Source organism: Neolamprologus multifasciatus, chromosome 8 (genome assembly GCF_963576455.1).
Source record: "Neolamprologus multifasciatus chromosome 8, fNeoMul1.2, whole genome shotgun sequence".
Taxonomy (NCBI): domain Eukaryota; kingdom Metazoa; phylum Chordata; class Actinopteri; order Cichliformes; family Cichlidae; genus Neolamprologus; species Neolamprologus multifasciatus.
Genome location: NC_140446.1, coordinates 13,813,910 through 13,831,149, shown reverse-complemented (window position 1 = coordinate 13,831,149; position 17,240 = coordinate 13,813,910). Strand labels below are relative to the sequence as shown.

At 41.8% G+C, this 17,240-nt stretch overlaps 1 protein-coding gene across 6 annotated transcripts in view; it reads right to left on the bottom strand.

The window, feature by feature from the left end:
• The window catches only part of dnmbp (dynamin binding protein), a 51,403-nt gene that overhangs the window by 18,253 nt on the left and 15,910 nt on the right, over nucleotides 1-17,240 (bottom strand). For 3 of the 6 annotated variants that reach the window (XM_085170126.1, XM_085170127.1, XM_085170128.1), the window contains exons 2-4: nucleotides 15,917-16,071; nucleotides 14,630-14,752; nucleotides 9,171-11,345 (exon numbers count right to left, since the gene is read on the bottom strand). In XM_085170126.1, the coding sequence (XP_085026252.1) occupies nucleotides 9,171-11,345; nucleotides 14,630-14,752; nucleotides 15,917-16,061 (2,443 nt within the window). In that variant the 5' untranslated portion in view covers nucleotides 16,062-16,071. The other 3 variants (XM_085170130.1, XM_085170129.1, XM_085170131.1) reach the window with 3 other exon arrangements.

Here is a 17,240-nt window from a genome sequence, read left to right as displayed (position 1 = left end):
TGGTTGACTTCCTGGCTTTAAGTATAATTTAATTTCTTGTCTTTTAGTCATTAAAAATGTAAGCTGTAAATTTTTTCCACCTTGGAAAAAGAACAGTTCAAAGAAATATTAAAAGACAACGATAAGTGTAGGTGAACTTCTGCCCAAAACTGTATATGTATAAATTTAGAAATAATTTGTGTACAAAACATAACAAATTGTGTCAGAATCAGAGCCACTTTAGGCAACAACCTTTTTAAGTGGGGAATTAACTGTAAGCCAGGCTCATTAAAACAATTAAGTCGACAAAATCTTGACCTTTCAGTCATGCAAGAACTGAGCAGACGAGTTACGTGTGCACACCATCAGTGAGTGGAGAGCATGAACACAAACAGGAAACACAAATGAGGAGAGCCAACAAGAGCCAAGTAAAGAACCTACAAAACCCGTTCTGCAGTTTCTTATGACTACAAAAACATGACAGCTAACTTTCATCTGAGATAGGTGATACTGAGACACACACACCACTTTCAGCACTCACTCTTAAAGGAGGTAGGAGGTGAGTCTGACTAGTCAGCACTCTGAGGCCCCCCAACATTGATTAGAAAAGCACCTCTAGAGGTCACAAATGACAAGTGAGGACTGTCAACCTCTTAAGCCTGTTTTACCCACAATAACTGTGACTGAGGCCTTCATGGCCTATAGAGTGATGTTCACCAGAATTACAACTGATCAAGTGACCTGACTTGTGCAAATATGGGAAGCACCTTCTTTCATGTGACAGTATCTTTTTGTTTACCTTGCTTTTTTTTCCTGGTGGTGGCATACTGGGACTGTTGCAGTGAGCTTGGAGCAGTCTTCCTGTAGATGCTGTTACGATCCAGTGAGCCCACATAAATAGGCTTCCGGCCCATTTTTGAACTTGCGCTCCCCCCGCTTGACTCATATCCCTTCTCCTGCTCATCACTGTGCACAACAGGATCCTCAAATGGTTGTATTTCACCAAGGGCCAATGTTTGGTTCTGCTGCTCAACCCATTCCTCAGTCTTGCGATCTTTTGTAGGGTATTCCTCGTATTGTGAATCTATAGACAGTGAACGCAAATCTCGGTATCGGTCTCTATACTTGTCTCGATACTCTTCCTTAGAGTATCGGCCATCATCCTCACGGTTGTAGTGGTCATAGTGGCCCGCAGCCCTCAGGTCATGGTGTTCCCTTGTTTTGTAGTTCTGTCTGTGGTCGTACTGATCATCTCTCCAGTCATCTCCTGCGTCCTTGTATCTGTAATACCGGTCCCTCTCTTTATAATTCCAGCGTCCATCAACTTCAGAGTCATACTGGTCTCTTCCTCTACTGGTGTACCGTTCGTCAGCTCTTCGGTCCCTGTTATCTTCTCTGCGGTCATAGTGATGGTCGGCACGCTGATCGTAGTGATAGTCCTTCTGTTTTCGCTCATCATAGTAACGGTCGTCATCTCGACGATGGTGATAGTCCTTGTCTCTGGAGCGATGCCTGTCTTTCGAGTCATAATAATCCCTGTCAGGGTCACTGTAGTATTCACGGTCCCTGTAATTCTCTCTGTGTGAATAAGTGTTTTTATGATCATGGTAGTCTTCAAGCTCACTGTTGTAACTTTCATGCTCTCTGAGATCATGTCTACGTTGTTTCCGGCTTTCATAGTATTTCTTTTCCTTGTCTTCGTAACGCTCATTGTATTTCCTTTCATAATAATCCCTGTGCCTATATTTGTCATTGTACTCATACTCCTCCATGTCACTGTGACTACGATGGTCATAACGTTCAGAGTCACTTTCTCTTACCCTGCCATCTCTCCTTCTGTCCTTGTCCAGTGTACTATAACCTTCTTGAGTTCTGAAATCATGAGTTCCTTGTTCTTGTGGCACTCTGTTGTAGTCCTGGTGGCTGTAATCTTCGGGACCCTGATAAAAACAATGTTTGCCTTTCCATTTCGATATCCTCAAGTCTAGGTGACCATCTTCTGAACGAGGGTGAAAGTAAACGTCCTGGCCTTGAGGCCTTGTATCCATGAAAGCTGCCCTATGACGGTCTTCATACTCCCAGCTCTGTTGGTGGATGACGTTGCCCTGTGTAACTTGGGCTTGGTACTGCACTTGCCACGGAGGTGGTACATGCATAGGAGGCTGTACCGGGCCAACGGGCACCATTGGGCCAACGGGCACCAATGGGCCAGCTGGCACCATTGGGCCACCATGTACTGGCACAGGTGGAGCTGGAAGTGGGTCACCGGGATGCACTAATAAGACTGGTCCCTGAGGAGTGCCAGGAGGAACGACTCCATACCCTGGATATCCAACTTGTTGCTGCTGTAGCTGCAGTTGTTGTAAATGTTGCAGATGGGCAATTCTTTCCCTCTCTTTTGCCAAGTCAGCGTCCCCCAGCTCCTCCACGCTTTTTCCTCTCCTCATTGGAGCACCACCTGGATGATTCCAATCCACTGGACCAAACATGACTGGGTTGCCATAAACTGCGGGGCTCTTCATGCCTCCTGCTGTTTAAATCAGACTGCCTGGAGCTGATACTGTTTCTTGCTCAACGTGGCTTAAAATCGATTTCCAAAGTCCTGCATTCCATAACAAAGCGCTGTGGGAGACTCCACCTGCCTGACATATTGTCTGTAACTCTCCACTTGTTCTTTCTGCCTCCTCTCCACTGCCTCCGCAGGACTGCCTGGCCAAAGCACCTCCCCAACCCTCAGCGCAACTGAAACAGTCCTCCCCGTAGCCACCTCAGCGAATCATGGAAGGAGAGGAGGGGTAGGGTTATTGAAGGGAAGGAGTGGCCTCCTTGGGTTAATGATTCAGTAGAGTCACATGAGTGGAAGCTTAGCCCAACAGCTCCTCCCATTGTTTAAACTGGTTAGTAGCTGTGTTTGCAGGAAAACAGCCTGTCTGGAGATTTTCTTTGAAGGTAGATGAGGACAAACTTCACAGTCTGCCTTTGCATGACCCCCCCCCCCCCCCCCCCCCCCACTCCCCCACCCATCGCATGAACAATCCTGTCTTTCCTTGTATCCTGTTTTCTTTGTTTTTGTTCTTTCCGGTGGGCTTCAGTGCAATTCGCACCACATCACTGACCTAACTCACTTTCTGCTGCGTGACCAACCAGCTTTAGTATTGCTATTGTAACTTTCTGCCGTTATCTTTAACCTTGAACTAATTTCATCCTTGCAGTTTGACTTTGCCCCTGCATATCATGAAAGTGCAACCACTAAGGCACAAAGACTGCCACGTGATGTCGTTGGAAAGAATTTCGCTTTTGAATGTATAAATGATTAAAAGATGAGTGTGAAGCAGCAAACAAGTAAAGTATCTGTATTTATTCACTGAGTGTGGAGAGGGAAAGTCTTTGAAAGCATATGCAGCCTGATTAAGCCAGAGCAGCTAGTGAAAACGTAGCTGCTGGTGAGTACAATGAACTATTGTTGGAGACTGTCCCCACGCTCAGAAGAGACACGATCCTTTGAGTGTGAGAAAAAACTGGGCTATTCATAAAGTGGGAGTATAAGATCGCCTCCCTTAATCTCCATCAGTTCCAAAGGGACCTGCCTAAACTAAAATGTTTACATGTTTATGTGATACACACGGAAACATAGACATGAACTAGTTTTAATCTAAAACATAACTGGTTGGTTCACTGAATACCTAGTTTAGGAATTACAGGGCAAATAAAACCAGAGCTTATGTCTCAATAAAAGGCTTTACGAATGTTAAATTCAGAGAAGAAAAGTCAAAATGAAATACAAGCACAGATGCAGCTAAAACAGACTTCAGAGTCTGTGGATACATTACAAAATACAGCTGTTTTTAGTCTTGATTACTGTAAGTATTTAATATCCATGATTTAGCAACTCATCCGTCAATCCTCAGTTTCACAAGGTAGGACTGAGCATAGAAATACTACTTAGACATTGGTCTTTTCTTACATCAGACTTGTTTAATTATCAGTTTTCAACATCTCAGCTTTCAATAGCAGAACACGACCGAAACTGTGTTTGTGTGCTTGGCTGCAGGAATGTCAAATACAGCATTCCTCTCTGTGGCTGTGTCAGCTTACGTGTGTGTGTGGGACTTGATTAATAATTAGATTTCTTGTAAAAGCAACATCCAGAAATAAGGTCATATATTAAAATGTCTGCAGCCTTTCTACTTTCTCATAGTGGGCCAACACGGATACTGCAAACCGTGACAAACAGATCAGGATCGGGCTGTGGTGTCGTGAAAGTTGAGGGGAGGCGTTTTAATTAAAGGGTACTCAAGGTCAAAGAGCTTAAAGAGAAAAGAAAACCCTGCACTTGTCTGTAAGAAAGGGAGTATTGTTTACTGCCACCAAGCACTTTTTAAAGGCTTTTTTACACAGGCTTTGTCACATAATTACTATAGCATATAGAACATATGGTACTAGTTGGACAAAAAGATCAAAACATTAGCTTTTGGCACAGTCGTATCACATAAAACATTTTTGTCCTACAATATCCACAAACTCATACTAACTGCACATGAAATAAATCATATCGAGATTATATGATGAACCTCAATAAGCCATATTGTGACATGCATCATCAGCTATAGGTTTGAGCCATACAAACAACACTTAAATGCATTTTTCTCCTCTTTTTATAACACGCTGTTCTCAAAACATTGATGCTGTTCATCTGGATGTAGCATTTTCAGTGGGGGGAATATCGTTTAACATTTCACCCCAAAAGGGACGTGTTTAACACTTAAAACTTATTAATAAACCCTGCATTATTGTAGCATGTGTTCAAAAATATTATCCCCGTTTATGGGCTTTGAAGTGGCCTCAGGAAAGTAAATAAAAGGCAGAGCAGTGTTGAAGTTACTCCCTGCCTTGTCACAATAAGCTTCTATTGTCTTTTTGACGTCACACTTATAAACACACCCTGTAAAAGCATTCATTCCTAAGTGGCGCGTGTGTCTATACAGACACATAGCATCAGGATGACAAACAAGTTTTTTTGCTAAAAAGATCCTGAAAGAATTCTTGATATGTGCACACCTTTATCTCAGCTAAGCATTAAATGGGAATAACAAAGACAAATCTAATGTTGTACTTACACTGTAGAATAAAAGCTTTTCTTTGCAATGCTTTGATTACCATGCCAAACACTGTTTTCCTCTTCAGCAAATACCAAAGGAAAAAGGAGACTGGATATCTGATTTATTGCTGTGAATGGAGGGTGAAAGAATTCCTGCAGTGTTGTAAGGAAACAGAAAATATGTGGCTGTATGACCCTTAATGGGACCTGTAGCCACCAGATCCTGTTCCTGCCCTGAGGCTGATTGTTTTTAGTAGCAAACACCAAGACCAAGAATTCAAAAGCACAGGAGAGTGATTGATAAAATATAATCATTGTGAGTGATTGGATTTAAGGCTTCTCAATGAACAAAGACTAAAAAACTATTTTAAAGTGTATTAATTAACTAAACTAGTACATGCCCATACTACAGTGTTATTTGGTCTGCTTGTACTGTTGATAAAGTGATATACTTACTAGGCTGCCTCCTGGCTGCATGCCAAATATCCTTGGGCAAGATACTAACCCCATATTTGCCTACTGATGGTGGTCAGGGGGCCCGGTGGCGCCTGTGTCCGGCAGCCTCGCCTCTGTCAGTGCGCCCCAGGGCAGCTGTGGCTACAATGTAGCTTGCAATCGCCAGTGTGTGAATGCGTGTGTGAATGGGTGGATGACTGGATGTAGTGTAAAGCGCTTTGGGGTCCTTAAGGACTAGAAAAGCGCTATACAAATGCAGGCCATTTACTATGAAAAAAGTAATAAACAGTGCTGTTTATACAAACAGAAGATAAATATGGATCAGATTTTTTAAGTGTCCATTTTTTTAGCTTCAGTACTATAAAAATGTCATTTTAATCCATTCTCAGATGGTGGCATCAAAATGCACTACTGTGAAAAGGTCCTGGGAAAAAAAGACATCTCTTATTTCTTTTTATTTTACTGGGAACGTGGAAAAAATATGTGATTCAATTTACAGAAACATGCATGTAAACAGCATATAAGACAAAAAATCTGAGTTTGTACAATTCTATCAATAAAAGTCATCCATCTTTATATTTCTTAAGTACGTGGCTTTCAGATACTATTCATCTGTGTAGACAGTTTGTTGTTCCCATGCCAGCATGTGGTCTAAAGATTACTCATTTACGGTGGACAGTAAAGCAGCTGAGGATTGGTTCCTCCCATAGTTTTACAGTTGTTTTGCTTTTACCAAGTTTATAGTGGTTTTCCACTTCTAAGTATTATTATATTTCTATCATGATTGTTTGGGCATGCATCGCATGCTTGACAAGCAAGGATATATGTTTTAGATGTTATAAATGTCTCTTTGTGTTCCTCTTCCTATCCCTGTGTAAAGCACTTGGATGTATAGTGACGCAATAAAGTGAAAACTACACATAAATTTGACTTGAAATTCCACTAAAGAAAATTCAGTTTTTTTGCAAAAGGGCTGCTAGTACAAAGTGCCTAAAGAACTTCAAATTTATGTCTAGAAACACTGGTTCCTTAGGTTTCTTGTTTATGTTTGAAGGATCTTTAGGTCATTATGAAGTGATATATCTGCAATAAAATCCTCTGAAAATGGTCAGGTACAAGGACTAGATTGAAAATGAGGGAAAAGGCAGCCAATGTCCACAGAAAAACTTGAATGACCTCCAAAGGTCCTAGAGAAATATTGCTCCAAATCATTTTAGCAAAAATGAAGGCTGGTTCAACAGAAGCAAATGATAAAGAAATGAGGGGTGGCTCAAGACTTGCACAGTGCATCATATATATATATAATAAAATCAAGCTTTGTGGATATAAATTACTCTTTTGTCATGAAATTAAAATCATACAATGCTTCATAAGAGTTATAAGGGTATAAATGCTAAAAACGGGACATTTTAGCCCATTGCTAGATGGTTTCAGGGCATAAATAATATCAGACATAATTATCTGATGTAGATAAATATTGGCGTAATATAACTCCTTATCATATAGAAGTTTAAAGACATTATCTGCTGGGAAAATACCTCAAAATCATTTATTACATTAATGCTAAATGATGCAGGATTTACCTTAATAGCCATATAAAACTTGAGAAGTGGTAGCTATCGTAGGAAAAATATTTTATAACGTAATATTCTGTTATAAGTGAATATTTTTAATATTTTCAGAGTAGCACTAAACCTTCAACTCCTATACTGCTATAACCCACACGGACCGTAACTTTGGTTGTGCAGCTTACGTCCAAACCAAAATAAATTACTCAGTCAATACAACACAGACTGGTAAATATCTAATAACCACATCTCTTACATCCCCATAGAATTCAGTCTCACCTGCCATTCTGTGTGCCGTTGCTTTCTGCGCGAGTCCAAACAGTGAGGAGAGCTGTGCCACGGGCCATGTCACAACTCGCCACAACCACACTTTGGTTCCCACTCTAGAGTGGGCCATGCTCCGTCTCCACTTTACGCTATTACAAAATTCCCCAAATCCCATCCAGTTCCCCCGGGATCTTTAGTCCTCTTGGAAAGGAAGCGACGATGGAGGGGGGAAACAGGGGGAAAAGGTCCAGAGGGAGAAACTTGGAGTGAGTACGAAAGCCACTTATGTGGCACTGCTAACCCTCTCACTATGTGCAGGAATGCAATTCATATCTATGTGAAAAAATGTTGGGCTACCAAAGACAGCACTGTGCGCCCGGACAGCAGCAAGCTGTACAAACAATGAAAGCCCAATAGCTCTGAATGACAGTGATCTATCAACTGCTGGTTTATTTTATCTACAACTCTGGATGAAGATCATTTAATTTCATGTTATCTACCAATCAAATAATTACGTTTTTAAGATACTCTTACACTTAGTTATGGAAATAATTTACTGCTGAAGCAGGAAATCACTGACAGCAAACGAGATACAAAAACTGTGAACAGCAATAAAAACCTCACTGTAAAGGCGCTCCACAGTGGTTCTGCCAGTTTTATCATTAGCACTGTACAGAGGGAAAGCAACCCCCCGACACACACACACACACACACACACACACACACACACACACAGTTATGATAATCCTTAATTTAAATATACAGTTCCCCTTCCGTTGATGATTGCAGGCAGTAAATAGGGATGTTTGGCTTAAAATGCTTATATTTGTGTTATGTCTGTGTGTGTGTGTGTGTGTGTGTGTGTGTGTGTGTGTGTGCGCGCGCGCACGCGCATGTGTGTGAACCATGTTTAGATATCTTTGTGAGGACCAAAGACTGGAATGCTACTACACTTGTGGGGAGCAATGGTCCCTTATGGGGACAAAATGCCTGTTCCCACTAGTTTGAAGGCATTTTTGAGACTGAAAATGTGCTTTTAGTGTGAGGGTTACAGTTAGGGTGTAGTTAGGTTTAGGCTAAGTGTTAAGGTTGGGCTTAAGCGTTATATCAATTAGATGTCCTCACTAAGATATGAAAACAAGTGTGTGTCTCAGAGATTTGGACAACAGGTCAAAGAGGAAATCTAGTAAATACCGATGTCTCAGTTTTAAATTCTTGTTATATTACATTTTGTCTTTGGTGAATGAGGATTATCTTGTGAAGTAACCCACGGGCAACAAGAGCAGCTATGACATCAACTAAAAACAAGATTTTCCTCAGATTTGATATGTTCTGCATTGTTTCTGTGTGTATGCAACTCATCCTGTAAGTAAACCGTTAAACTTGTGGAAAACATCTACATGGAGATGCCGATGTGCACTTTGAAGAAGCAAATCTAACTTTCTGTTAAAATATCACATTCAGACTAAATAAATATACATTTGCTGGGAATAGCAGTTGAACAATTGTAACACGCACTGTTATATAGTTACAAATATCCAAACTTCTGTCTCCAGACGATGAATATTTAATTGATAAATCAATAATCAGAATATTTGCATATTAGATTCTTGTTGACTGTCACCTAATTAATTATTCGACTTACTGTTGCAGCTCTTCCCGTAGCTCTATTTTAATCTGTCCTTGAGATATTTACAAGTTTAAAATCGAGCCCTCATCTCCAACTCCAATGACTTCTATCATGTCGTCATTACTGAGAATACCTAGTTTAACCTGATCCTCCGACAGTTTTACCATCTTACCTTGTAGCTGCTGCTGCTCCAGGGCCAGCGTCTCCAGCGTGTAATTGCAGAACTCTAGATTCTCCAAGGCCTGGACGCGGGCTGTCTCATCCTGCTCCTCCTCCTCCAGCATCGCCCTGAGTTCCTCCGCCGTGTGTGCGTAAGCCTCCATGTCGCGTTCCACTTCTTGTAGCCGTAGCAACAGCTGTTGCCTTTCCTCCTCCTCTTCCTCCCTCTGTGTCTGAGTCTCTAGCTCCATCTCTCCATCTCTCTCCAGCTCTTGCTCTGCCTCAAGCTGACACTGGATCTCATGTTCCTGGGCCGCTTCAGGGTTGCCCTGCTCAACCTGGCCTCCCGTTGTTTGGTCGAGGAGATTTGCAGCCGGCTCATCAGGGGTGTAAAAGATGGGTGTGTTGATGAGGGAGTTGCCGGTTGGAGGAGTAGTGCGATTCTGTCTCAGGCACCGGGGAGGAGGGCGTGGAGCCGGGCGAGTCGGTTTGTACGCAGCTGGAGCTGGTGGGCGCGTGGCTCTGGGACGAGGAGGCGGAGGGCGGAGGGTTCTGCGTCTTTCCAAAGAGTGAGAGCCAGACTGCAGGAGGTGGGACACAGGAGAGTGCGAGGAGCCTCGAATGATATCCCTTTCATCTTTGTAGTCCAGGATAGAAAAGTGCCGTGAGATATGGGGCTGATTGCTCAAGCTTTTCTCAAATTCAAAGAGCTGCTGTGACAGCTTCGTCTCCAGGTCACTGGTCGAGCTTGCCAAGGTTTCTAAGGTTACGGATGTAGGCAGTAGCCCATTAGAGCGACGTGTCATCTGTTGGTTACGCAGGCGGATCTCAGAGCTCATCGTATCAGCATCGCTGGCACTTGCATGGCGAGTTAGCCTCTTATACTTTTGGCCCTCCACACTGTTTAATGCCTGACCTCTGTTATTGATGGAGGCATTCTTTCTTTGCTGCCTCTGGTAATATTTGCTGTCTTTAGACCACCCAGGTTGGGTGTTATGAAGTGTTAGGCTATGACTTAGCTTGGGTTGTCGAGGCTGATGGTTACCATTGGTAGAGGTAGGCAGATTTCTGCTAGTAGCTGGGCCAACGTGCTGCCTATGGCTATGTGGGGGAAAGTTAGGCCGTGGTGGCAGCCTGGGTCTTTCTGGAGGAGTGGATTTCGGCCTCTGAGGCCCCCTTTGTGCTGGGGGGGCAGGTCTACGTGGCTGAGAGTCAGCCCTTTGACCACAGTCTGTCTGCCCTGCGTTACCAGTCTGAGCAACAGTACTTTGGTTTTCACATGCCCACCGGTGCTCCTCAGCCCTCTCAAAATAGTCCAGGTCCCACACTGTGTGATCCTCATACATGCTCCACTCTTTCTCTGGATCATTGGGACATAAATGATCAGAGGTGTGTTCAGTATTGCTGATCTCCTTCTCTTCTTCTGTCTCAACAACACCCGTTTCTTCTGCAATTTTTTGAACATGCCCCTCTATTTTGACAAAGCGATGAGGAAAGATACCCCGCTGCCCTCGCACCTGTCCCTCCAGCCAACCATCTTCCAATGTACCGACAATACGGATTCGATCCCCCACATCAAAGTCCAACTCGCCTGGTTCCATGGCTCGAAACTCATACAGTGCTACTCCATAGACTCCGCCCTCCTCTTCCTCCTGCTCTTCCTCTACTACTTTTTGTTCTTCTTCCTCTCTCAACATTTCCTCCTCTTCTTCCATTCCTGCCTCCTCATTACCCTCTTCAGCCTCAAAGGCTTCCTCGTAGATGCATGGCTGAGGGTCTTTGTTCAAATACTGGGAGTCTACAGGTTCCTGAGGAGACCGAAGGGGACCTGATAGCTCCACAAACCCCTCTGGGAAGTTTCCCCTGCGGCCATCAAGTTCGCCCTGGAACCAGCCCGGCTCAGGCAGGCCTGTGATGATGATCACGTCCCCCTCACGGAAGTCCAGCTCCTCACTGAGCTGCGCATGGAGGCTCATAAGAGCCCGGGCTTGACCTAGAGCATAAGGTGGGAGCTCTGACGCCTGGGCCTGGGCTGAGCGCTCAGACAGCTGCCGGGAACGGCACGAAAGGGTCAGCTCCTTCACACATGATGTCGGGAAGAGACCACGGGCACCCCAGGCATTACAGCCACGTTGCCAGATTTCCCCGAGGTCCACGGACCCTCCCGCCTCCCCAACTACCACATCACCTGAAGAGACAGAGAATGAAGAGGATTTAATTTAATCTGGATATTAATGAAAAGAAGATTATTAAAGGACAGAAAGTTTCTGTTCTGTCACTTAAATGATTGTTGATAAGATACACATTAAGCACACAAGAGCTCATGCTAGTTCCCTAAATAAATCTACAGTAAAGATGTTGTCTATATTCTTACTATCCAACCAATTAAACAAGAGCTCTCCTGCTTGTGTGTGGCCATAAACTAAGAGCAATTTTAGTGATATGTAGTTACTTGTTTTTCTTCACTTTTTGCAGAACATTGATTTTTTTTCATGTTTTTGTGTGAAATCAAGTTGCTTGGCTCAAGTAAATTGCTTAATTGTAGCATTTTTAATAACCTGTTTTGGGTCTACACTGTCCCTAACATAGAACTGGAGAATCCGGGATTATGGGAATGTTGGTTGGATGGTGAGGAGTCATGGAGGTCACATTCCAAAGACCTGCAGCTCCACCTCCCATTGTGTCTGGGACCAAAACTGGCACACAGCCATCCTGACCGTGAAAATCATACTGGAAATGAACGCTTCAACTCTCGGATGGCCAGTAATGACTGTTTCCTATGTGTCCTCTACTATTTATGACAATACAAACATACACTGCATCCAAACCAGCAGCACAAGTGTTATTGACTACGGCTGATAATGGGCTATGATAAGAATCGAAGGCAAACACAATGATAAGTATGTACGGATAATAAAAGAAAGCTGGGTGAATTATTAACTAATTATCTGCTACAGTTGGATTCAAATGCTTCAGCACGACCAGCAGTGCTCAGCTACTAGAGGTGGGAATCACCATACATCCCACGATACGATATTATCACAATACTTAACGCACGATACGATATTATTGCAATTTTTTTAAATATTTTGCGATATTCAGATTCTGTACATAAAGGTAAACTTTATCAATATTCATTTTATCTAATACCAAAGTCTCGCACTCAGTCTTTCTCTCATTTCAGTCAGTTTTATTGTTGACAAACTGAACGGTTTGTATTACAGTCTAGTCCAACCTAACTGAACGCAACCATCTGGTACAATTATAGCTATTCTGAACTATGAAATTTATGAAAACTATGCAGCCCATTCAGCAACTGAAGAATTTGAAAGTAAATTAAAACAAAATATAATTTTACATTAAATAAAAAAGTTTTAAACTTAATTAAAATAAAACCTGTCTTAAATTAAAATAAGTAAACTGTCATGTTTATTGCTGCCAAAAAAAAGTTAAACACATTTGGACAGTGAAGGAATGTCAGGATTCTTGCTCAGAAAAAGGATCAACATGCTCTGAAGTCAGAGCACAAAAACCTTTTTTGTAACAAAATATCGATTTCTGCTGTCCCTGTATCGATACATTATTAGCAAACAAAATATCACGATACTACACAGTATCGATTTTTTCCCCCACCCCTATCAGCTACATGAAGTTAAAATAATTCTGTTGTTTAAAATCGAAATTACAGTTGAATTCTGAAAATCGTGAAGATCTTTCTTGTCATTACATGAATACTCACACACAACAAAACTGCCATCTCTCAATAGTACACAGTAATTAAGTAAATAAGGAATTTGAATAGGAACTGATCATATAAAAAGAACAAGGAAAATAAATACTGATCAAATAAGTCAGAGTATGAAGAACAGTGTGGTAAGATCACACAACAGAACATGGAAAAAAGGGTATTTTTTGGTGTAGTCGCATGGGTTTTTACTGTTCTATAGCAACTCCCAGGGTGAAAGGTCACTTAATTCAACTACTTCTAAGGCTACTGCTACTACTAGCACTAATAACATTAAAAGTATGAAAAGTGTTACCAATATAAAAGATCTGTGCAAACATCTGTGCTGTCTGCCTGAGAGTGTTGCAAGTGACAAATCGTAAAAAAAGAAGAAAAAAACACCACAATGAGAAACAGAAACATGCAGAGAAAACAAAAAAAAATCATCATCTAGGGAAGTTGGTTTAAATTTTGCCAATGAGGACATCTAGTGGCCAGTTCTGGAATCAGCTTTGTGTTTTTATCTTTTAAGCCTATCTCTTTTATTTAAGTACATACAGCAGCTACCATCAAAAAATACCTGCTGGTTTTATATTATGAATAAAATCGGACATATTTACTAATATTTCACTGGGCCTTGATCTTTGAGGATTGTGAATAAGAATGATCCGATCATGCTTGCATGCAGAAAAGCACAATGATTTGAATAGAGATACAATCTCTAAACGCTGTATTGAGTTTCATATCTTTGGCACATTTTTGCACAAAGAATAATGTACTAACAGCAGAAAACACTATAATGTTCACCGTCAATCATGTGTGTTAACGTCAATAACCAATCTTACTGTGTAGAGCATCGCGTGCTTTTGTGACTAGTTTGAGTTAAACGAATAGAGTTAAATCAGGGTCGAAAGTTTTATTCATTTGAAAAAAGTAAACTGAAACTGAAATTCAAAGTTTTGATAAAAATAAATACGAATATTTTTTTATTTTGAATGAATTCTGTTTTTCTTTTTTCTTTTTGTACACTTTCAATTTTTTTTAGTTTCAAACCCTTTTTTCAGTTTTCAGACTTTTGACCCTCATTTTGTGTTTGTGGGCGTGTCAGCATTTTGGATAAATTTGGCCACCGCTCCTTCATGGGATACCACCACCACCAGCCAACACGTAAGAAACGCGGTTTCTGATTATCCTACGATGGACAACATTGACGGATGAATGCTTGTAACATATTGATATACATTAAGGTGGGAAAAAATGTACCCCAGCAACAAGGAATACTGTTATCTGATTGGCTGGTAGGTCGCTAATCCGCAAGAGCTATGACCTCCGTAGAGAAATGTAAGACTCCCCCATTCATTTCTGTCTAATATACTGAAATTAGAATCCACCAACTTAATATGCCTTTACACCTTAGTACGGCTTTAACCTTAATGTATACATGGAGTTCATACCTACCAGTCAATCAGATAACAGATTTTGAATTTCAAAATTCAAAATCTCATGGGAGGAATCTCAAAATTTTGATTTAATAACTCGAAATTTTGAGATAACATAAACATTCTGACACAAAATCAGTTTACCTGAGTATTGCGACATCAACAAGTAGTGTTAAGCTAAGTGAGAAAACATGATTTGTTAGTGTTATATGTAGCTTTTGACAAACCAAAAGCAGTCATTCACACTTTTGCTATTATGTTACAAGTCAGCACCGGCTGTGTGTGAGAGAGCGTGCAGTATGTTCGTACCTCTCTTCAGGGACAGATTTCCTGGCTCTGCTGAGCTGAAATCATTAATGCACACATACAGTCTGTCTCCAGGCTTGGTGCTGGGAATGGTGACCTCTTCCACAAAGGTGCTGGGGAACTGACCTGAAGGAACAGATGTAAACATCATCGGTAAATTCATTAAAGACATCTCCTACAAATGAAACGTCAGGCAGTGACAACACCTTCCTGAATAATTCTTCTCTTTAGGGGTTGCCACAGCAGATCATGTGCCCCCAAATGTCCAAACCACCTCAGCCTTGCCTCTCCAACTTTGTCTCCAAACCACTCAACCTGAGCTGTCCCTACCTTTCCATCCCGCTCGCCCCAATGAAAAAATCTTCACATCATCAGCTCAGCCTCCGGTCTTTTTGTCAGTGCCATCGTCTCCAAACCATCACACCAGATCTCACTACCAAACCTTCCCTTTCACTCTTGCTGCTATCCTTCTGGCACCCCATGAACACCCCATCTCCACCCACTCCAACCTCCTTCATCTCTCGTGTGTACATTCCATTGCTCTGGATGGCTGAACCCACATATTTAAACTCATCTATCTTCACTACCTCTGTTCCCTGCAGCTTCGCTGTAACACCCATCTCACTTTTTTTTTGTTGACATTTTGCACACGTGTACAAAATATCAACAAATCCCATTTTCAGGATCAGCTGAACAAGCTATTGTTGACTTTCCCTCTGCATGAGTAGGGGTGTTTGACTGTTCGGCTTCTCTCACACATGAACACAGATCACTTCAGATCCAGGTTTACTTCTGGAACTCGACTTGATTAAGGTGAGGTGGTTTCCTGGTCAGAAGCTGCAGGATAAAGGGAACTCGCTAGCTGTGCATTCATCTGCACTATTCTCACACTGATGTATTGTGCTGCAAATCAGTCACAGAATTTGTGTTGTGCTCTTGTAGGTTAAACGCTGTGTAATACCCAGTTTGGCTGGACACACAGGAAAGTTCAGGCATTTGTCAAAACAGATGATCAACAAATAATCATTGCTACTTGATTATTTCCAGACTAGTTAATCATTTAAACCTCTCTGTCTCACCCTCACCAGTCATGAAAGTGTTAAGTTACAAACAGATGAAAGGAGGATCACGTGCATGAGTGTGTGAATGTCAAAATAGCAATAAGTCACTAAAATTCCATGTAGCTTGTTTCCATGTTTAGTAACTCTTAGTAGGTGTCTCTATTTATCTTTATGGAAACCTTTATTCATGCAGATCCCTCAACAGTGATAACGAAAACGGTCACTTTACCTGTAACGCCATCTTTGTTGCCGAGCAACCAGAACTCATCTACGACACTGAGCACCTCGATGACATCGCCAGTAAATAGTGGTAGCTCCTCGGAGACGCTGGGGAGAAACTCAAACACAGCGCGCACCACAGATCCTGCTTCCATTACTCATAACCTGCAGAGGCAGACAGAGAGATTTGAAAGGTCACTCTCAAACTAGTCCATGTACAACTTCAATTAAAAGGGTGATTCATTTTAAAAAGAAAAAAGATCTACAGCCTCTGGGAGAGAGCTAGCCTTGGTGAAATAACAGCAAATGAAAGGGGAAGCGAGAGCGTGAGAAACCATCAATAGAAAGGAGACAGACAAGAAAAAGAAAAAGAAAAAGAGAGCCTCCATTTAGGAAGGCTGAAGGACATTCCTCCTCTATTCTCCTCTTTCTCCTGAGGAAATAAACATTACAAAGGAAAGCAACAGCAGCTCAAATGGCACACTCCTTCCTTCGACTGGACGCTGTGTATCACAGAAATATGCAAACAGCAGATTTTCTAGTGAAGTCATCTCTGAGCAGTGAGCAAAACTGGCTGTCAGATAAACTGTTCCTAGATGAAAACCTGGATATGAGTCACAAGTTTAAGCTACTGTTTTTGTTTTGAGTATAATTAGGGATGGGTACCGGTATCCGGTGCCATGATGGTTCTGACAGAAACGGTAGTAACCAGACCGAGAAGCAGCGCATATTTCGGTGCTTTTTTTTCCTGAGATCAATCATTTTACCTTTGCAAGCGTAGTAGGCGGGCCCAGGTACGTACCTTCTTTTAGAGCAGAGCTACAGATTAAAAACGGTCAAAAGTCTGGCTGTACTTCACAGCAAAATATGCAAACTCAGCAGCCTGCAACAAGTGCTTTAAGCTGATACTGTGCAAAGGGTTTGTTTGATGGCAGACACTCCCTTCACCCTGGCCAAAAAGGCTAAAATGACCAAAGAAAAAGAGGGAAACAGCTAAACATGAGAGGTTTTTGGACAAAGTTTGTGTTCTCCATTCTTTAAGCACCGGCACCGTTTCAAAAGTACCGGTTCGGTACTGGTATCGGATAAAACCTAAACAATACCCATGCCTAGGTATGATGCAATGAACCTAGCATTTTACATGTTCTACATCACATCGACATAAATCTTCACTCATCAGGCCTCAAATGATTAAAGATTTTGACATTATTATTATAATATTCTAATAAATAACCAAACAAAATCACTGCGAAGGTGCCAGAACATCCCTCAGAGATTTTTTCCCAAATTGACATGACAGCATCACACAGTAGCTGCAGATTTGTTATCTGCAC